Source organism: Gorilla gorilla, chromosome 6, assembly GCF_029281585.2.
Source record: "Gorilla gorilla gorilla isolate KB3781 chromosome 6, NHGRI_mGorGor1-v2.1_pri, whole genome shotgun sequence".
NCBI classification, from domain to species: Eukaryota; Metazoa; Chordata; class Mammalia; order Primates; family Hominidae; genus Gorilla; species Gorilla gorilla.
In genome coordinates, this window is record NC_073230.2 from 8,221,751 (window position 1) to 8,243,373 (window position 21,623).

General features: G+C 55.2%; 1 protein-coding gene across 2 annotated transcripts in view; it reads left to right on the forward strand.

The window, feature by feature from the left end:
- DNAAF5 (dynein axonemal assembly factor 5) overlaps nt 1-20,393 on the forward strand; it is a 59,269-nt gene extending 38,876 nt beyond the window's left edge. For both annotated transcript variants that reach the window (XM_055346668.2, XM_063708317.1), the window contains 5 exons: nt 4,936-5,083; nt 8,649-8,799; nt 9,591-9,747; nt 14,676-14,867; nt 19,437-20,393. In XM_055346668.2, the coding sequence (XP_055202643.1) occupies nt 4,936-5,083; nt 8,649-8,799; nt 9,591-9,747; nt 14,676-14,867; nt 19,437-19,573 (785 nt within the window). In that variant the 3' untranslated portion in view covers nt 19,574-20,393. The remainder of the gene's footprint in view (nt 1-4,935; nt 5,084-8,648; nt 8,800-9,590; nt 9,748-14,675; nt 14,868-19,436) is intronic.
- Nucleotides 20,394-21,623: the final 1,230 nt, after the last annotated feature.

Sequence of the window (21,623 nt, forward strand, 5' to 3'; positions counted from 1 at the left end):
AGCTGGGACCACAGGCACCCACCACCACGCCTGGCTAATTTTTGTATTTTTTGTAGACATGGGGTCTCTTTATGTTGTCCAGGCTGATCTCAAACTCCTAGGCTCGAACAGTCTTCCCACCTCACCCTCCCAAAGTGCTGGGATTACAGGCATGAGCCACCATGCCTGGTTTAAAACTGCATTTCCCAATGATGATTATGTTCTCTGAGCCCCATCTGAGTGCACACATGTGTGGTGCTCTTGGGAATCGGGGGCACAGCCTCAAATATAATACAATATTTCCAACATCGTGTCCTTGGAATACAGATGATTTTTATTTTCTTCTTTATTTTTTTCTATGTTTTTCTAAGCTTTCTCTGATGAGCATGCACTACTGTAATAAACAGAAGACAAAAGGATTAAAACAATTTTTTAATAGGAGAAATTTTTAAATTTCTCATTTATAAAAGTTCTATGGGAAGATACCTTTTAAATTTTAATTATTTTAAACATACAGAAAGGGATAATTTCTAAACTTTGAGAGGATGGGGGATCTACAAAGACATTGATTTGACTATATACATTTGAACCAAAATAAAAGGAACATAGACTTAGGAAAATATTTGCAATAAGGATGACAGTGTGAGATCTTTGTTAACATAAAGCTGACACAGAATAAGAACAAAAGCATTAAGAGTTGGGCACGGTGGCTCACGCCTATAATCTCAGCACTCTGAGTCCATAACTGAGCAGCCTGCTCTGATGATAGAGGCTGAGGCAAGGAGGCTCACATGAGCCCAGAAATTGAGGCTTCAGGGAGCTGTGATTGTACCACTGCACTCCAGCCCAGACAAGAGGGAGAGACCATGATTCCAAAAAACAAAAAGCATTAACTCCCAAACAAACAGGCAAAATATCCACATTTTATAAAAAAGAATTAATACAACTACTAAGCAAATAGAGTGGGAACTATCCAGCCCTTCTAGTGATGAGGAAATATGAATTAAAGACTGTAGGGTCCCGCTGGGCGTGGTGGCTCACGCCTGTAATCCCAGCACTTTGGGAGGCCGAGGTGGGCAGATCCCAAGGTCAGGAGATCGAGACCATCCTGGCTAACACAGTGAAACCCCGTCTCTACTAAAAATACAAAAAATTAGCTGGGTGCGGTGGCAGGCGCTTGTGGTCCCAGCTACTCGGGAGGCTGAGGCAGGAGAATGGCGTGAACCCAGGAGGCGGGGCTTGCAGTGAGCCGAGACTGTGCCACTGCCCTCCAGCCTAGGCGACAGAGCGAGACTCCGTCTCAAAAAAAAAAAAAAAAAAAGACTGTAGGGTCCCATTTCTTCATTTATCCAATTAAGCGAAATAAACAGCTGCCGCCTAGGGTGGCTGAGCTGGGAGTGCCAAGGTGCTTTTGGAAAGCCGTGGGACTGTGCGCATCTGGAATTGCCAATGTCTTCACTCCTTTCATCCAGCAATCACGTTCATGAGAATCTATCCTTCCAATTCTAATTATGGAAAAAGCTATGCACCCAAAAATATGCATCGGGGCATAATTTAATAGCAGAAATTGTAAGTGACCCAAATACCTCATACGAAATTAAATACATAATGATATTTCCATAGAAGAAATGCTCTGGCAACCATTAAAAACAATTATCCTAAGCCTTTATAGCAAAATGGGAAGACAGGTGTGGTGTGATATGGAGGGAAACTGAAGCCAGTGCAGAAGTGTCCGTGCTGCAAGCAGGAACTCGCGCTGGGAGGGGAGACACGTGGTCCGGGTGGAAGTGTCCCTGCTGCCAGCAGGAGCTGGCGCTGGGAGGGGAGACACGTGATCCGGGCGGAAGTGTCCGTGCTGCGAGCAGGAGCTCCCGCTGGGAGGGCAGACACGTGGTCCGGGTGGAAGTGTCCGTGCTGCGAGCAGGAGCTCGCGGTGGGAGGGCAGACACGTGATCTGGGCGGAAGTGGCCGTGCTGCGAGCAGAGCTCGCGCTGGGAGGGGAGACAGGTGATCCGGCCGGAAGTGTCCGTGCTGCAAGCAGGAGCTCGCGCTGGAAGGGCAGACACGTGGTCCGGGCGGAAGTGACCGTGCAGCGACCAGGAGCTCACCCTGGGAGGGCAGACACGTGGTCCCTTGGAAGTGCCCCTGCTGCAAGCAGGAGCGCTAGTGCTGGGAGGGCGGACACGTGGCTCCGGGAGGAAGTGCGCCAGCAGCAGCGCTCGTGCTTGGAAGGCAGACACGTGGCCCGGGCGGCAGTGTCCGTGCAGCGAGCAGGAGCTGGCGCTGGGAGGGCAGACACGTGGTCCGGGAGGAAGTGTCCGTGCTGCGAGCAGGAGCTCGCGCTGGGAGCGGAGACACGCGATCTGGGCGGAAGTGTCCGTGCTGCTAGCGCTCGCGGCTGGGAGCGCAGACACGTGGTCCAGGTGGAAGTGTCCATGCTGCCGGCAGGAGCTCGCACTGGGAGGGGAGACACGTGATCCGGGCGGAAGTGTCCGTGCTGCGAGGAGGAGCTAGCGCTGGGAGGGGAGACACGTGGTCTGGGCGGAAGTGTCCCTGCTGCGAGCAGGAGCTGGCGCTGGGAGGGCAGACACGTGGTCCGGGAGGAGGTGTCCGTGCTGCGAGCAGGAGCTCGCGCTGGGAGCGGACACAGGTGATGTGGGCGGAAGTGTCCGTGCTGCCAGCGCTCGCGGCTGGGAGCGCAGACACGTGGTCCAGGCGGAGGTGTCCATGCAGCAGGAGCTCGAGCTGGGAGGGCAGACACGTGATCCGGGCGGAAGTGTTCATGCAGCAGGAGCTGGCGCTGGGAGCGCAGACACGTGGTCCAGGCGGAAGTGTCCATGCTGCCAGCAGGAGCTCGCACTGGGAGGGGAGACACGTGATCTGGGCGGAAGTGTCCGTGCTGCGAGGAGGAGCTAGCGCTGGGAGGGGAGACACGTGGTCTGGGCGGAAGTGTCCGTGCTGCCAGCAGGAGCTCGCGCTGGGAGGGGAGACACGTGATCCTGGCGGAAGTGTCCGTGCTGCGAGCCGGGGCTTACGCTGGGAGGGAAGACCACACGTGGTTAGGGCGGAAGTGTCTGTGCTGCAAGCAGGAGCGCTAGTGCTGGGAGGGCAGACACGTGGCCCAGGCGGAAGTGTCCACGCCTACCTCCAGCAGGAGCGCTCATGCTGGGAAGGCAGACACGTGGCCCAGGCGTCAGGTTTGAACGTTCTTGACAGCAAGTGGCTCACCCGTCAGCGTGCTTCTTTTTCCCATCCCAGGAGTTGGACGTGACCTGTGGACATTTGGCTGTTTTCTTTTTGTTTGTAAGCCAGAAACACTGTTTTGTTTCCAGTTTAAGATGTAGAGAGGGTGAAACAGTCAGAAACTGGGTCAGAAGCAGCGTGGTTTTCGTGGCAGGGCGGCACTTGGCCCGAGACTCCTGCTCTGGCGGGAGGCTCAAGTCAGGCGTCCCAGCAGCTTCGGTGCAACTCCTCCTGCCCGGCTGCGTGGGGAGGCCCTCCAAGACACCAGCTGGTCTCACCGCGAGGCCTGAGCGAGGCCTGACTTCGAGCCAGAGCAGCGAGTACATTGTGTCTCCGTGTGGCAAGGGCAGGTGGGGGTCTCAGTCCACTACCGAGCGGCCTGCTCTGATGACTGGCGGCGCCAGGGAGAAGGCTCACGTCGCGAGGTCCCCAGCAACGGCTCAAGGTGACTCACAGATGCTTGGATAAGCCAGCAGACGCTCCCTCTACACTGGCCCGGGGCCAGAGCGCCTCTTTCTGCGGCCCCAACCCAGTCCCCACCCTGAGCCTTCAGCTCCTGGGCCTGCAGGCTGAGCCTGGCAGGAGACGCTGCAGGGACTCTCAGAGCTGTCCTTGCCCTGTCATTCATGGAGGCTTACAGGGAGGCGGGGCGGCCCTACTGCAGTGGGGACCCCTTGGGGCGTAGGATGCACAGTGCAGGCGCCCAAGCCTCGCGCCCACCGGAGAGCAGCCACAGTGCAGGAGCTTGGCCCTGAGTGTGGGCGGGGTGAGGGCTGCAACGCTGAGAAGCAGATATTAAACAACTTCTTTCACTGAAACAATTGATTTTGGTTGTTGTTTCAACTATTGATTGACTTTAATTTTTCAAAAAAATTTAGAAAAGTTTAAGAAAAATGGAAGGTTGTTTTGTTTTTGAGACGGAGTTTTGCTCTTGGTGCCCCGGCTGGAGTGCAATAGTGCGATCTCAGCTCACCGCAACTTCCGCCTCATGGGTTCAAGCAGTCAAGCAGCTGGGATTACAGGCACCCACCACCACGCCCAGCTAATTTTGTATTTTTAGTAGAGATGGGATTTTTCTCCATGTTGCTCAGGCTGGTCTCGAACTCCCGACCTCAGGTGACCTCAGGTCACCCATCTTGGCTTTCCAAAGTGCTGGAATTATAGGCGTGAGCCACCACATCCAGGTTTTGTTTTGTTTTTGTTTTTGTTTTTTTGAGACAGTCTCACTTTGTCAGCCAGGCTGGAGTGCAGTGGCACGATCTCGGCTCACTGCAACCTCCACCTCCCAGGTTCAAGTGATTCTCCTGCCTCAGCCTCCCAAGTAGATGGGACTACAGGTACATGCCACCATGCTAGGGTAATTTTTGTATTTTTAGTGGAGATGGGGTTTCACCATGTTGACCAGCCTGGTCTCAAACTCTGGACCTTAGGTGATCCTCCCTCCTTGGCCTCCCAAAGTGCTGGGATTATAGGCATGAGCCACCATGCCTGGCCAAATAGGTTTTCGTATGGAAAAGCGTGATTTTGGGGGGTTAAAATTTTCTGCTGGTTTTCTGTGATAATCACCTTACTGATTGAGGAAGAGGAAGCGGGGAGGTGGTGGCCGATAGTGCCCTCTCCCAGGTGGGAGCGCCCGAGGCTGGGCCTGTGCTGGATGGGGCTGCCTCCCGTCTCCTGAGGGCCGTGCACAGGAGCCTCTGTTGTGTCTTACAGGCCCTGCCCTGGGAGAAGTCCTGCCACACGTCGTGCCCACGCTCAGGGCCTGTCTGCAGCCCTCCCAAGACCCGCAGATGCGCCTGAAGCTGTTCTCCATCCTGTCCACTGTGCTGCTCAGAGCCGCGGACACCATCAACTCCCAGGGGTAGGTCCGGGCTCTGCCTCTGCACGGCCCCCAGCTGGGGCCTGGGCCAGGGGTCCCCATCTCACTCCCCAACAGCTCACTGAGCAAGGGGGTCCCCACCTCCCTCCCCCACGCCGAGTCTAAGGTGGGCCGGGGGTCCCCACCTCCCTCCCCCACGCCGAGTCTAAGGTGGGCCGGGGGTCCCCACCTCCCTCCCCCACGCCGAGTCAAAGGTGGGCCGGGGGTCCCCACCTCCCTCCCCCACAGCACTCTGGGCGAGGGTTCCCCACACCAAGTCTGAGGTGGGCATATGCAGTGACCCCTGAGCTTAACTGGCCCAGAAGCAGCTAGTCCATCCTCACTGGGTAAACACAAGTTCTCAGCAGGGAATGCACAGAGAAGCACTAAGTCAAAGTCATCTCCGTGTGGTCATTAAAATTCCAGTGAATGAAAAAGTTTTAGGGAACATTAACTGTTAATGGCTTATGTATTAGCTGTTCTCTGTTTTAGAAGCCTTTGGGCACTTTTCAAACCTAACAAAGAACTGATTGAATTTCTATTGATGGTCAAAGTGGTAGGAATACCTCTCTGTTATCTCAGACAACTTTTAGGTGGCATTAAGACCCCGAGGGCCTAGGGCCTCCAAGTGTACGGCTTTGAGGTAAGGGCAAGAAGCATGGGTGCCCTCTAGGAGCGTTGGGAGGGGCAGTGGAGGAAGAGGCCCTGCCCGGGTGCCGCTGCTGAGGCAGCTCTTAGGGCCCTGCCGCTTAACTTTGCTCAGAGCAAAAGGTGCCGTCAGCTGGGTCCTACCCCCGCCTGTGCGGCTGTATCTGGGCTGCATCAGCACCGGGACCCGCCCCGGCAGCACATCTGTCAAAGCGGAAAGCAGTTCACACACCGGAGCCTCATGTGGAAACAGTCCAGGCGCTCAGACTTTTCTCCTTCATGACCCTCATCTCTGCTCGCGGGCCTCAGCCCGCCTGTCGTACTGCAGGAAATTTTGTTTCCTGCTTGTCTTCAAAGACTTCAGGGCTTAGAACGGACCATAGAAAGATATGAACCGAGAGCTGTGGCAGCCGTCCAGCTTGCAGGCTGATATTTGTGTAGATGCCATGCAGATAACACAGCAGGGTCCAGGCCATTCCCTCTGGAGTTCACACTCAGCTGTATTTTGGGAGGAACCGCTGGGCAGGTTCTGCCCAGGAACAGTTAACTCTGCGGAGCACAGTTTCCACATCTGGGCTGAGTTCCCAAAGAAAGTGCGCCTAACAACGTCTTGTGGAAGGCAGTTGGCATCAAGAGAAGTAAAGTGTTCAGATGGCAGTGATTTTAATGAACTTATTAGCTATTTTAATAGGAAAGATTTTCTTTTTATCCGTTTGGTTTTTATTTTTAGAATCATGAAATAGCGAGTTGGCTCTGCTGAAGTAGAAATGGTGGGCAGGGAGTCGCCACTGACCATCATCTGCACAGAGCACCTTCCTGCTGCCCGCAGCTGTGAGCACCGGCTGTACGCAGGTCCCTGCTGTGCGGGTGCCCAAGAGGGCTGAGGGCTGCATCTGCCATGGTGTCTCCACCTTGGACACCGTGAATCATGAGAGGTTCTCAGGGCTGCCTCCCACAGGCTTTCTGTGTCTTACCTGGGACACTCGGGACTAGTTGTGTTTAGGTTTTCTTAAAATTCTGTAGTAATTGCATTGTAGAGCATCCCTAATCCGAACTTAAGAAATCCAAAATGCTCCAGTGAGTATTTCATTTGAGCGTCATGTCAGTGCTCAGAAATGGTCAGACCCTGGAGCACTTTGCATTCTGGAGTGAAGGATGCTCAGCCTGCGTCTGACAGAAGCTCCAGAGAAGTGGCTGCGAGTTCAGGGCAAGAGGCTCCTGGCTTTGAGGCTGCACTGTTTCTGGAAGTCGAGCCCCACAGTGGACCTCGAGTCCCTCTGCGAATAGGAATGTGCTCGGGCAGGGAACCCGGAGCACCAGCCACTGGGCCCCTCGCTCCCCGGCTCCGCAGCGTCTTCGGGTCCTATCGGTCTGGCTGTGCCCAGCCCTGGTGCCTGTGGACTGTAGTGTCTTGGGGTCCTGCAGGCCTGGCTGTGCCCAGCTCTGCCCAGCCCTGGTGCCTGTGGACTGTAGCATTTTGGGGTCCTGCAGGCCTGGCTGTGCCCAGCTGTGCCCGGCCTTGGTGCCCGTGGACTGTAGCATCTTGGGGCCCCGCAGGCCTGGCTGTACCCAGCCCCAGTGCATGGTGGCAAGTGCCTGTGATCCCAGCTACTCAGGAGGCTGAGGCAGGAGAATCACTTGAACCTGGGAGGCAGAGGTTGCAGTGAGCGGAGATTGCGCCATTTCACTCCAGCCTGGGCAGCAAGAGCGAGACTTTGTCTCAAAAAAAAGGAACGTGCCTCGTTCGGTGGTTCGATGGTGGTTCTGATCAACGCCCAGAAGTTCTGATGGAGCTTCTGTCAGACACAGGCTGAGTATCCTTCACCCCAAAATTAAAAAAAAAAAAATACAATTTTAAAAAAACCTAAGCACTCCTAGGTGGCGCCCGTGTGGCACACCTGGCCCACACTTGGACCCCACACCCTGAAGGCCAGGACTTCCAGGCCATTTCATGTGGTCACCGTGGAGCAGGCGCTGGGTTCGTTCATTCCAGAGAGCCCTCTTGCAAGTCACGGTGCCGAAAATGGCAGCTCTGCTTAAAAACGAACCCACGCCGGAAACCTCGCGGAACGCGTGTAAATCACACCACACCAATGTCACTTTCCACATCTGCTCATCTACCTGGCTGGTCCCAACATGGCCCCTGCCGGGAGCAAGCTGGTGGCACCTCCAGAAGAGGAAGGGACGCTGTGCAGGCTTCACGGATGCTGGAGGGCCGCGGGCTGTGGAGCTGGTCTTGGAGACCAGAGCCACCTTTGAAACATACCGTGGTGTTGGGATGTCACTAATGAGTGTGTCATTTTGCTTTGAGTTTGTCTTGGTGGCACTTTGACCTGACTGGTCACCATCAGAACGAAGTCGCCGATGGGGTGGGAACTGCCCGTCTCTCTGAGCTGTGGCCCTTGGGTCCCCGGACCGCGTCTGTGGCCCTCCCATCCCGCCTCTGTGAAGCCGTAGAGACTGTCCTTGCTGGACGGAGGGTTCTGTGGCTGGAGAGACTTGGCCTTTTTCTGGGGGAGGGATGCAGATGGGAAGGGGGCTCACTGGGTGCTGCCGACACCACCGCACCTGCCCTAGCCCAGGCGTCACTCAGGCCTCCTTTTGGAGCTAGGAGCGGCGGGAGGCTGAAAGTGCACCCTCGGCCCAGGGCCTCTGGCTCGCCTCTGGAGAATAGGACCTACGCGGGCCGCAGGAGAGGCCAGGGGCACAGGCACCCCTGTCTCCCCGGTAGGGTTGGGCCTGGAGGAACCTCCCAATTCGCACTGAGAAGCAGCTCCTGAGAGGAGGAGGGGCCTCGCGTTTTGGGGTCGAGTTCGTTTTCCTGTTTGGCTCCCCCTCAGCCCCATTCATCCCCAGTCTGAAACGTTCCTTCCGAGCGCCTGTCCAGTCTCCTCATCCACCCTCTCCACTCCGGTTTCAGGCAGTTTCCCAGCTACCTCGAGACGGTGACAAAGGACATCCTGGCCCCCAATCTGCAGTGGCGTGCGGGGAGGACAGCCGCGGCCATCCGCACGGCTGCCGTGTCCTGCCTCTGGGCGCTCATCAGCAGCGAGGTCCTGTCGGCAAAGCAGGTACGGGGCTCCCTGCGTGCTCGGTGGACACCGGCCGGGGACTGCACAGGCTTCCTGGCGCCCGGCAGAGCTCCCGCAGCAGGAACGTGGGCAGGCAGCAGCTGCACCTCCACCTGGGGCCCGTACTCCAAGAGGCTCTCCCCACACTGGCGGCAGAGGGGCAGGAGCCGGCGGCCGGGCTGCGGTTCAGACAGCAGGCGGGAGAGCGGGAGCCAGGCCGCGGGCCCAGCCAGCCCGGTCGTGCTGCGGGATTTTGCAGCCGCTCATGAGCGTGGGGTTTCTCGGTTTCCGGCCCAATGCTGGCTGCAAGACCAGGAGTCGAATCCCAGGATCCAGGCCAGAGGACAGGCCTGGGCTTTCCGCATCGTTTCTATGAACACCTCCGGCTGGTACCAGGTGTCAGAAAACAGACACTGATGCCCGCCCGCGTCCTGGTCGCCGCCCGGCGGGAAGGCGCTGCCCCGTGCGCCCGTGCAGCATCAGCGCCACCTCCTGGTGCACGCAGGGTGGTGCGGTCGGTGCTCCAGCTGGGGCCCAGGCGAGCCATTACCCTGGTTTAGGGTTAGTGCCTCACCTAGGAGTTGTGAACAGTGCGTATTTTCTAAAAATCAAGTAAGCAAGTTAAAAATTGCTCAAAATCTAAATTTTACAATGAAGATTCAAGCCTACTTTTTAGATAAAGCTTTCAAGCCCCCTAAGTCCTTCCAGGCAGGAGTGCACGGATGGTGAGCCCCGCCCCCCCCCACCCCAGGACAGATGTGAGTCACGTCGTATGTGTTTGCTGATTGCAGATACGGGACGTGCAGGAAACACTGATGCCCCAGGTCCTGACCACCCTGGAGGAGGATTCGCAGATGACGCGACTGATCTCGTGCCATATTATCAACACGTTCTTAAAAACCTCGGGCGGCATGACGGATCCAGAGAAACTCATCAAGATTTATCCTGGTAGGACATTTCTGTTGTTCACAGCCTGTGTATATGCAGTCAGCCCTCCGTGTCCCTGGGTTCCGTTTGCATCCATGGAGTCACCCAACCTCAGATCAAAACTATCTCGGGCTGGGTGTGGTGATTCACACCTTTAATTCCAGCACTTTAGGCAGGAGGGTTGCTTGAGCCCAGGAATTTGAGGCCAGCCTGGGCAACATAGCCATACCCCCATCTCAACAAAAAATTTAAAAATTAGCCAGGGCTGGTGGCACACATCTGTAGTCCCAGCTACTCAGGAAGCTGAGGCAGGAGGATCGCTTGAGCCCAGCCTGGGCAACAGACCAAAACCTTGTCTTTAAAAGTAGGTGTGTGTGTGTGTGTGTGTGTGTGTGTGTGTATGGCTACATATATACATGTTTGTGCATTTATACATACAAATACAAATTTGTACTTACATTTGCATATATAAATATGTATGTATTGGGGGGCAGAATTCCACAGTTCCAAAAAGCAAAGCTTGAATTTGTTGAGCACCAAGTACAACGTTGAAGCCGCATGAAGAAAGCATCGTGTACACGTCGCATTCGGCCTTAAAACAACGTTGAACCCGCGTGAAGGAAGCATCGTGTGGATGTTATATTTAGCTTAAACGTAATCTAGAGACAATTTAAGGTGTGCCGGAAGATGTGTGTGAGTCATGTGCAAATACTGTGCCTTTTTTTATCAGAGACTTGAGCATTTGAGGATTTTGGTATCCTAGAGGAGGAGGATTCCTGGAACCAAACCCCACAGATACCAAGGGACGACTGTATTTAAGTTTGATGGTGGCTTGTTTTATAGAAAAAAAGCAGAAAACGTGGCCGGGCACGGTGGCTCACGCCTGTAATCCCAGCACTTTGGAAGGCTGAGGCAGGTGGATCACAAAGTCAAGAGATCGAAACCATCCTGGCCAAAATGGTGACCCCGTCTCTACTAAAAATAAATTAGCTGGACATGGTGGTGCGCGCCTGTTGTCCCAGCTACTCAGGAGGCTGAGGCAAGAGAATCGCTTCAACTCAGGAGGTGGAGGTTGCAATGAGCCAAGATCGCACCATTGCACTCCAGCCTGGGGGACAGAGCCAGACTCCATCTCAAAAAAAAAAAAATAGAAAATGCTCCTCTTTGACTTCTGTTCAAGTTGGTGCTATGAGAACAAACAGCAATGACAGATGAAATACCACAAATTAAATGGCACAGCAAGAAGCAAGGCAGAGGTCTCCAAACCAGCACTGGGTGAGGGTGACAAGGCTCAGCTTCCACGCGGCCGGGAGGGGGGCCCTTAAGGGTTGCAGGGTCCCCCTAGAGCAGTGCCCTCAGGGTGGGGCGGCTGGAGCTGCCTGTGGGGAGATGGGACCAGGCCACCCTGCAGCAGGACCAGGGGCACAGCCTCAGTGTCGCCGCCTCCTGGAGCCCAAACCCCAGACCAACCCCAGGTGAGAGCAAGCACTGGGGAGGGGAATGGGGTGGTTGGCTTGAAGCCCCCAAAAAGCAGCAGCACTGAACATAGTCATGAATTCAGAGAGCCCCTCACTCAGGGCAGCCTGCACACAAACCCCTCAGGACAGGGCCCCCGCCACCCAGGCCATGGGCCATTACCTGTCCGGGTCCTGTTAGGAACCACACCGCACAGCAGGAGGTGAGAGGTGGGCGAGCAAAGCTTCATCTGTGTTTACGGCTGCTCCCCATCTTTCGCATTACCACCTGAGCTCTGCCTCCTGTCAGATCGGCAACGGCATTAGATTCTCATAGGAGTACAAATCCTATTGTGAACTGTGCACGCGAGGGATCCAGGCTGACGCTCCTTATGAAACTAATGCCTGATGATCCGTCACTGTCTCCCATCGTCCCCACATGGGACCATCTAGTTGCAGGAAAACAAGCTCAGGCCCCCACTGATTCTACAGGATGATGAGTTGTAGAATTCTCTCATTATATGTTACAATGTAGTCATAGAAATAACGTGTACAATAGATGTAACGCACGTGACTCATCCTGAAACCATCTCACCCCCTGGTCCATGGAAAATTGTCTTCCATGAAACCAGCCCCTGGTGCCAAAAAGGTTGGGGACTGCTGCCTCAGAACACCGGAGACCCGGTGCTAAGGGCGGCCTCGCACCCAGCCCGGGAAGGAAGTGCCGATAATAGAACCACCTCAAAGTTACCTTTATTGAGGCGTGTTTAAGATCCTCAAAAAGCTAAAAGAACAACATCCACTAAAAAACAAGTTGAGAAACAAGAAGACAAGCAGGAATAAAGAACAGATGGAAACGGAAGCGATCGCTGGGAAGTCCGGAGTGACACGGAGTGGTGTGCTGGCGCTACTTTGAGGAAAGGAGTTACCCAGCGAGGGAGGAAGGGGATGGGGTGGGCGGGAAGCGGCCACTCAGGCGTTCCTGATTAGCTCTACTTTATGTGATTGTCTATATTTTGTGTATTTATGCCAGAAATGTTTAGCAGTTTTTAAAAGATGGTTGTTGCTAATTCCCGGAAATGAATGGAGTCATCGGAACTTCACGCTCTGTGCATTGGGTCAACTCTAGACTGAATGTGGCTGAAAACAAAGTTAGTGACGTGAAAGCCAGGAATGTGGAATTCCCCAAGATCACGAGACAGAGAGGGGCGCAAGGCCTGGAGTGGGCGAAGGACACGGGACGGGGAGGGACGCGGGGCCTGGAGCGGGCAGAGGACACGGGGTGGAGAGAGGTGCCGAGTGGGCCAAGAGGCTCCCGGGCTTTTCTGAATCCCAGGAGAAGAGAATGGAGGAGAGATGGTACCTCAGAATCTTCCAGAACTGGAGACAGACATGAATTTTCAGATGCACAGTACACATGGCGCTGGGCAGAAAAACCGCCGCTTGCTGAACTCTGAGGTCCGGGGGCCTTTGTCACTCATCCTCTCACCTTTGCTTTTTGTTTTTATTCTTTAGTAACAAACATCCTGTTCCCACTGACTCTGGAACAAGTTCAGTCCGTGCGATTGTTGGGAATTCACTCACTTTTTAAAACAGGAGCTGGCGAAAAGGCTGCACGCATTTGGGCATATGAGCGCATTTGGGCATCTGGGCCACGGCCCCCTGTTTATTTTCACTACAAAAGGTTCCTTGAGAAGCCCCTTGCCCATTAGTGCCAGCTCTGGGCTTCCCAGGGTGAAGTGTTGGATGAATCGTGGCCTCCTTGGTGGGGAAGGAAGGATGTCCTGAGTTGGGAGCACAGGCACCCAGGCCTCCCAGGACAGACAGACACAAACATGAACAGCAGACAGGCCAGCGTGAGCCGATTCTGCCTGGCTTAGTCGTGCATGAAAGGAACCCTAAACTGGTACAAAAGTGGACCTGCAGGCCATCCAGGGAGTGACCATCATAAAAACACAATAGCCAACGCCACTCTGTGCACTTCCATAGTCGACCGCACCAGCGGGAGGCCTCGGAGGATCCTGTCCGGGCCCATAGATGTTTGCTAGCGGGACAAGCTTGGGTGAGTTGAGCATCTGACTCCGTCCTTCCTCCTGAGACACGTGCAGCGAGGGCACCCACTGTGCAGCGAGGGTTCCTGCCGTGCAGTGAGCATACCCCCCGTGCAGTGAGGGCTCCCGCCGTGCAGCAAGCATACCCCCCATGCAGCAAAAGCACCTGCCGTGCAGCAAGGGTACCTGCTGTGCAGTGAGCATACCCCCCATGCAGCGAAAACACCCCCCGTGCAGCGAGGGCTCCCGCTGTGCAGTGAGCATACCCGCTGTTTAGTGAGGGCACCTGCTGTGCAGGGCTGCTTCAGGGTTTGGCACCATAATGCCTGGATGTGCTCCGCGGCTTCCTCCTTGGTGCCTGTGTTTGCTGGCTGGAAGGCCCAGAACCCTCAGGGAAGTGCCTGGACATCTGCCAGGAGTTAACCCACTGGGTCCCACTTGTCTCAAAGCCTGACTTGGTAGGATGGCCTGAACTTTGGATGTTTTTCATGCCTTTCGTTACATAGGATCCTGTTGCTGAGGGTGGATCATGCCCTCCACATTGCAAAAGCAGCAGAGACCCAGCCCACCCTCGCGTCTGCAGCGGGAAGATGGGCCTGGTGCCAGGCGCGGGCAGCTGCCCCTCCCAGCGTCGGGAAGATGGGCCTCCGGGTGGTTTTACGACTCAGTCATCTGCGAATTTCCGGATGCTGCACAGAAGGGGGTGCCAAAGATTTTTTTAAGATGATGTAAAAAAAGCATAAATTTGATAAAAATTATGTCCATTAACCTCATAAGTTTCTACCCATCGGGAAGGATCATCCTTCTGTTTTCAGCAGCAGAAAACTGACCACAGTAGGGGGTTGTCTGTCACCGAGTCCTCAGCTCTGGTGGGAGGGCAGGGTCAGAGCTGGGCGGGGTGGCCAGCTCGGGGATCTGAGCATCTGGGAGCAGGAGGTGGAGGGCCAGGTGAGCACACAGCTGCGGGGAGGTGGAGGGCCAGGTGAGCACACAGCTGCGGGGAGGTGGAGGGCCAGGTGAGCACACAGCTGCGGGGAGGTGGAGGGCCAGGTGAGCACACAGCTGCGGGGAGGTGGAGGGCCAGGTGAGCACACAGCTGCGGGGAGGTGGAGGGCCAGGTGAGCACACAGCTGCGGGGAGGTGGAGGGCCAGGTGAGCACACAGCTACAGCTTCAGGGAGGCTCTGCGCCTGCAGGACAGGTTATTACAGGGGCCGCAGCAGGGCCTGGGCCGCCTCCACTCTGTTGGCTGGGGTTCAGGGGTCCCAGGTCGCCAGGAGCACCTTGCATGTGGCTCGAGATGCACGGAGTCTCCCGTGAGGTGTGGGTTTCCTAGGACCCCAGGGCAGGTGTCCCATGGGAGTGTGAACTAAATGCCTTTGTGGACGTTTAGACGTGAAATGTCTGCTGTAGACTCACACACCTGTCTCGCTCCCTCCTTCCAGAACTCTTAAAACGCCTAGATGACGTTTCCAACGATGTGAGGATTGCAGCCGCCTCCACCTTGGTCACCTGGCTGCAGTGTGTCAAGGCTGCCAACGCAAAATCCTACTATCAGAGCAGTGTCCAGTACCTGTACCGAGAGTTGCTGGTTCACCTTGACGATCCAGAGAGGGCCATCCAGGATGCAATTTTAGGTGAGACTCCGACGGCTTGGCCTTCATTCCGATGCCTGCTTTCAGCGCCTGCCACGGGCATCTGTAGCTGAGCCGTGTGACCGGCCACAGGGCCCTGGGGCACAGGAGGGGCCTCAGCTCCAGCCTGGCACACACTTGAGTTCTTGGCAAGCCCTGAGAGCGGCTGTCTTTGTGGTGATAGCTGCTGACATTTCCTCTAACAGAAATCAAAATTGAGAGTATTCTAGAATACTTGTTAATTGTTTAAAATAACAATAGTAAGCCCAGTATATATTGACACAGATGACTTGTGTTTTTGAAATATACTTTCCAAAACAAAATCATCTGCAAGAACAATTTTTGCAAATGTCTTAAATGTGTAGCTTGATGGAAGACACTGGACTTTCACATCTTCCATACAGTCAGTCATGATGTGTATGGCTCTGGTTGAAATACGTGGAAAATAATCTGGCCTCGCCTGTGGCTTCAGGTGTAGTTGGACAAAAGAAGAGTATTTTAGTAGCCTTTTCAGATAGGCGTGGGACTTCTTCAATACCACGCCAACAGCGACACAGGCCGTCCCTTGAAGGTCACTCACAGCACAGGGCCTGAGGCCACACCACAGAGCCTTCCACGCTCAGTGCATTAAAATCCGCTGGTCCATCTCGCACTTGGAATGTAATGATTTGCTTTGTTTTCTTTTTTTGTTTTGTTTTGTTTTGTTGTTGGTGAATATAATGACTTTGCTTTTTTTAATAAAATTTGTATTTTTAATTTTTGTGGGTACACAGTAGGTGTATATATTTATAAGGCATGTGTGATACTGTGATACAGGCATGTACTGTGTGTAAATCACATTGGGGAAATGGGGTCCCCGTCACTTCAAACACTTACCCTTTCTTTGTGTTACAGATAATTCAGTGATACTTGTTATGTTTAAATGTGTGATAAATTATTGTTGACCATAGTCACCCTGTTGTGCTATCAAATACTAGCTCTTATTCATTCTGTTTTTGTACCCATTAACCATCCCCACCTCTCCCCCCGGCCCCATTCCTCTTCCGAGCCTCTGGGAGCCATCCTTCTGCTCTATCTCCATGAGTTGAATTATTTTTAGTTTTAGTTCCCACAAATGAGAATGTGAGGAATTTGCCCTTCTGTGCTGACTTATTTCACTTAACATAGCGACCTCCACTTCCCTCCATGTTGATCCAATGACTGGATCTCATTTCTTTTGTGGCCGAATAATATTCCACTGTGTGTGCGCCACGTTTTCCTTCTCCGTTCATCTGTCCGTGGACACCCCGGTTGCTTCCAAACCTTGGCTGTCGGAAGTGGGGCATTCGGCGTGCGCGTGCAGCTCTCCCCCATAGCTGAATTCCTCTCTTTTGGGTATTTGCCCAGGAGTGGGATTGCCGGGCTGTGTGGAGCTCTCTTTTTAGTTTTGGAGGGACCTCCAGACTGTTCTCGGAGCGGTGCTCATTTACATTCCCACCAGCAGCGTGAGGGCTCCCTTGTCTCCGCATCGGCGCCGGGACTTGTTTCTGCCGGTCTTTGGATAGCAGCCGTTTTAACTGGGGTCAGAGGATGTCTCACTTGTTTCCATCTGCATTTCTCTGAGGAGCGGTGGTGGCGGGCACCTTTTCAGACGCCTGTTTGTCATTTCCATGCTGTCTTTTGAGAGCTGTCTATTCAGGTCTTTTACCCGTTTTTAGTTGGATTATTAGAGTGTCTCCTATTGAGCCTGAGCTCCTCATATATTCCAGTGATTAATCCTTGTCAGGCGGCGGTTCTAAGATACAGTCTCCCATCCCGTACCCGCGGGCTGCCCCTGCGGCTGTACTCTGCTCATTCTTCCCTTTGCTGTGTGGAAGCTTTGGGCCTGGATGTGCTGACTTTGCCTTTTGCCTCCTTTGGAAAATACTTAGACCTTCCCCGCGCAGCTGCGTCCGGCTTCCCGGCGTGGCTACATCCGGTTATGCGATGTCGGACCTTCCCGGCGTGGCCGCCTCCCGTCCGGCGGCATCAGAAACTCGGGTCGTCCTGGGGTGGCTGCTCTTGTTACGCAGCGTCAGAAACTCTCCTGCGTGGGCACCAGGCTCAGAAGAGTCCGGCTTGTGGTGGCAGGGCCAGGCTTTGGCTAATGGTGATTTTTTGTGTGAGAGCTTGACTTGTATCCTCGGCCACAAACCCTGTCGGTTGTTCTGGGAGTGAGGGACTCAGGCCGTTCACTTACCCGCCGCGCTCTGCCAGATCCCGCGTCCGCACAGCCAGGGTGGGTGCACTGCCCGTCCGTCCGCCATTCTTCCTGGGAAAAGCAGCTCCGCCGCACGACCCTGGTCCTCCGTGTGAAGCGGTGCACCTGGTGCCCACTCGCGGGTGGAAGCCGTGTGCGTGAGGGCGAGTGTGGCAGGTGAAGCCGTGTGCTCAAGGGTGAGTGTGGCAGGGGGCGTGGGACTCAGCTGCTCCAGCATCTGCGCAGGTGTGAGCACAGTGACAGGCAGGCCGGGCGTGCTCTGCGTGTGACCACAAACCTGGCTTTGACTCACAGACCCTCTGAAGGGTCCTGGGGACCCCGAGGGCCTTGGAGCCCATGTCGGGAGCCCCTGCCTTGAGTCGTGGAATCAGGTTGTCAGCCAGTGAGGGAGCCCCAGAGCCCATTGATCCACGGCGGGGCCCGTGCGCTCTCCAGGTCACGGAAAGAAGCTGCGAATTGGAGACCAATTGGAAATTGTTTAAAAGGACAGCAGCTCACGTGCAGGCCTCGCTGGGACAGCCCGTCCTGCCAGATCCACGCGACGCCCCCAGCTCCCCACACTCCCTGGCAAATCCCAGCCCTGCCTACGCCCTCCCAGCTCTCCTGTCCTGCACTACGCACCATCAACCCGAGTTCTGAGCTTCTCCTACTCTCACCCTCAGCCTCACTCGTCCTCAGGACCTTGCTCTAGGCCGAGGAGACCAGTGCCCCTGTGCACCAGCTCAGCCTGCAGCCCCGGCCCTCTCGCCTCCCCAGGACTGCACAGGGCATCTCCCTTCCCCACTGCACGGTCCAGGCCATTCTTTCTCCTGTCTTTAAAAAAACAAAACACAGATGCCTTGGACGCCGCCCCCACCTCCCCCACCGCACATCTGCCTGGCAGCAGGCTCCCTGGAAGCAGCCCGCCTTACCCCTCCTCGAGGCCCTGGGCCCATGGCAGGCATCCGCAGCCGTCCACCTGCCTGCACCTCTGAGCAGCGCCAGGCACAGCTGGCGGCCACGCACCCTCCTCTGGCTGCGGGACGCCCGTGCTCAGTCTCCTGGTCTTTACCTCGCCCGTGTGGGCCACTCACTGCTCCTCTGCTGTGTCTGCACCGCTCTCTCAGAGCTCTTCTCCTGGCCTCAGCACCACACACGAGTGCAGCTGCCTGGTGCCGAACCCTGGGCCGCTACCCCCCTCCCTCACTGCCTGCCGGGTCCCCCCACCCTCAGTGGCCATCTGTCCTCAAGACTGAAGGCGGAGACCTTGAGGTCCTCCTGGACCCCCTCTTAACTCCCAGCAGAATCTGATAGACTCCCCAGCCACTGCAGCAACCTCCCCATCCTCCTCCTGCCTCAGCTAGACACGCCCAACCCTTTTTGGCCCCCACCCCTGCAGCTCCCACTGCCCCCATCACACACACCACCACGAGCCCCTGACACGTTTGCCTTCCTGATTTTCATCATCGGCCACTGCTTCCTGATGAATCCTCCGTAAGCATGGGTTCATTTCTGGCTGTGTCGGTGGTGCCTGGCCCATGGGAGGTTTGCAGTCACTGCGGCAGGTGAATTGGCATCAGCAAATTGGATAAGAAAGTCGCCTGTTTTTCTGAGCCCATTTGCTCCTGTGAAACCTGTTTCTAAGCCCAAAAATGCCACCTGAAGACTCTGCAGGACATCATTTCATGGTCTGCCAACAACTGCCAGGAGGCGATTTTCAGTTCTTTGAACCCACGTTGTGACTGCCATGCACCCACCCAGCAGCATCAGGTTCCTCATATTCACATAGTGACCACCATGCAGCATCAGGTCACTTGTGCACGTTGTGACTCAGGTCATTCGTATCCACATTCTGACTGCCGTCCACCCGTCCAGAGTGTCAGCTCACTTATATCCACGTTATGACTACCATGCACCCATCCGCTGCATCAGGTCGCTCGTGTCCACACTGGGACTGCCGTGCACGTGGCCAGCAGCGTCAGGTCACTTGTATCCACATTATGACCGCTGGACACCCATCCAGCAGGATCAGGTCATTCGTATCCACATTGTGACTACTGGGTCCCCATCCAGCAGCGTCAGGTCATTCGTCCCCACATTGTGAGTCGGGTCACTCGTATCCACATTGTGACTACTGGGTCCCCATCCAGCAGCGTCAGGTCATTCGTCCCCACAGTGTGAGTCGGGTCACTCGTATCCACATTGTGACTACTGGGTACCCACCCAGCAATGTCAGGTCATTTGCAGATGCTTTTACAGCTGCTTGAACTTTACTACAAAGCCAATTTGCACAAGAGGTAAGATTGGTTTCATGTTTATTTCTGGCATGTTCAAGGTGTTTTGCTGTTTTACAGAGGTCCTCAAAGAGGGCAGCGGGCTGTTCCCAGATCTCCTGGTGAAGGAGACGGAGGCCGTCATCCGCAAGCACCGCTCGGCCACCTACTGCGAGCAGCTCCTGCAGCATGTGCAGGCCGTGCCAGCCACACAGTGACCACGCTGGTTTGAGCCACGGCACACCCTTGTCCCCACCTGAGCCAGAGTTTGTGGCCTTTAAATCTCATAAACAAGGCACCTCTGTGCCAGCAGTGAGACTGTGACAGCAAGAATGTACTCCTCAGGACACCTGCCCGCTCTTTCCCTGGAATAACAGCCTCTGAGTGGATTCTGCATGTTATGTGATTTGTTCTGTTCATCGAGAGGGCTCCCAAACGTCTACAGCTGATTTGAAATTAAAAGTAAGTCGCAGCCGCTCCTCCTGCAGCCACATCAGCAGCATCTTAGATTTTACGCCTCACATGCGCAACTGGGTTCATGAACTATTGGCTGCATCCTGCTTAGGTGCCCACCAAGAAGGTTTTTACCTATTTAACAAAAAAGAAAGAAGCCAAAGTGATTAGAAAGAAATGAAATCTCTTTTTGGGTTCTGTCTCCTGAAATTTAATATCTCAGTGAACAGACTAAAAGGAATTTGGAATCCTAACAACTTATCAGATTTCTCCTGTTTTACATATACTGGGACTTTAAAGGTTATGTGTCCGGTCACCGTATGTTTTAAGTTGGTAATGCTAACAGTGTTGAAAACAATGTTTCATGAGATCTGATTGTGGTTGCCTCTGTAGGTAGCAGGAAAGGAAAGTTGCATTTCCCTCTCGCACATTCTACACCCAAGTGCCTAAAAGATCTCATTGTAAGTGGGTAGTGTTACCGGAAGCCATTGTGTTCACACGGGGGAAATGCTGTGTATATTTTTCAACAAATATTAACATTTATACTTTCATGTTTGAAAATTTAATTAAAAATATTTGTTTTAATGATTGTGTATGCCTGACTTTGTGGGTTGGTAACTAACCGACATGTCAGGCAGGGATCCCAGCCTCTAGAATTCTAGAGTTCCTCTGTGGGGTGTCGTAGTGCCCCCTCTGGACACCAGGGGGCAGGAGCTCCCAACACGTTCGGGCAACACCCCTGGTAAGGAGGGCCCCATAGGACTCACCTTGAGAGGGGCTGGGGCATCAGGGTGAGGGCAGGCCAGCCTTGGGGGAGTGTCAGGGTTGGGGGAGGTCAGCCTTGGGGGGCATCATCAGGGTGAGGGCAGGCCAGCGTTGGGAGGGGTGTCAGGGTTGGGGAGGTCAGCCTTGGGGGGTGTCAGGGTCGGGTGAGGTCAGCCTTGGGGGGCATCAGGGTGAGGGCAGGCCAGCCTTGGGGGTGTCTGGGTAGGGGGAGGTCAGCCTGGTTGGCAACTGGGGTGTCCAGGTGCAGAGAGGTCAATCTGGATGGGGGCTGGTTTCAGAGTTGGGGGACGTCAACCTTGATGGAGGGTGTTTTGTCCGGGTGGGCGAAGGTCACCTTTGGGATTGTCTGGGTGGGGGAGGTCAGCCTTGGGGGTGGCTGGGGTGTCCAGGTTGTGGGAGGCCAGCCTGGGGGGGACTCCGGGGTGGAGAGGTCAGCCTGAGGGGGACGCCGGGGTGGAGAGGTCAGCCTTGGGGGGTGTCTGGGTTGAGGGAGGTCAACCTCGGAGGGTGTCAGGGTTGGGTGAGGTCAGCCTTGGGGGGTGTCTGGTTTGGGGGTGGTCAGCCTTGTGGTGTCTGGGTTGGGGGAGGTCAGCCTTGGGGGGTGTCTGGGTTGGGGGAGGTCAGCCTTCGGGGGTGTCTGAGTTGGGGGAGGTCACTCTTGGGGGGTGTCTGGGTTAGGGGAGGTCACCCCTGGGGGGTGTCAGGGTTGGGGGAGTTCAGCCTTGGGGATGGCTGGAGTATCCGGATTGGGAGGTCAGCATGTGTGGCTGAGCCTGCCCCATGGACTCACATCCCCTGCCCTAGACACCCTCGCCACCCTCTGGTCCCCTTCAGAGTTGCACCGTCATGGCTGCTCCCTGCGCCAGCTTCTGTAACTCGTGGCCACAGGGATTTCGGGGGCCCTCAGGGGTGGTCTTCCACCTCTTCCTTGTGTGCCCTTTGACCTCTGTGGCTTCTGCCACATCCTTGAAGGGCCCTCAAGAGCCCCTGGGTCGGTGGTCCTCGGTGGCGATGGAGCCAGTGGCAGCA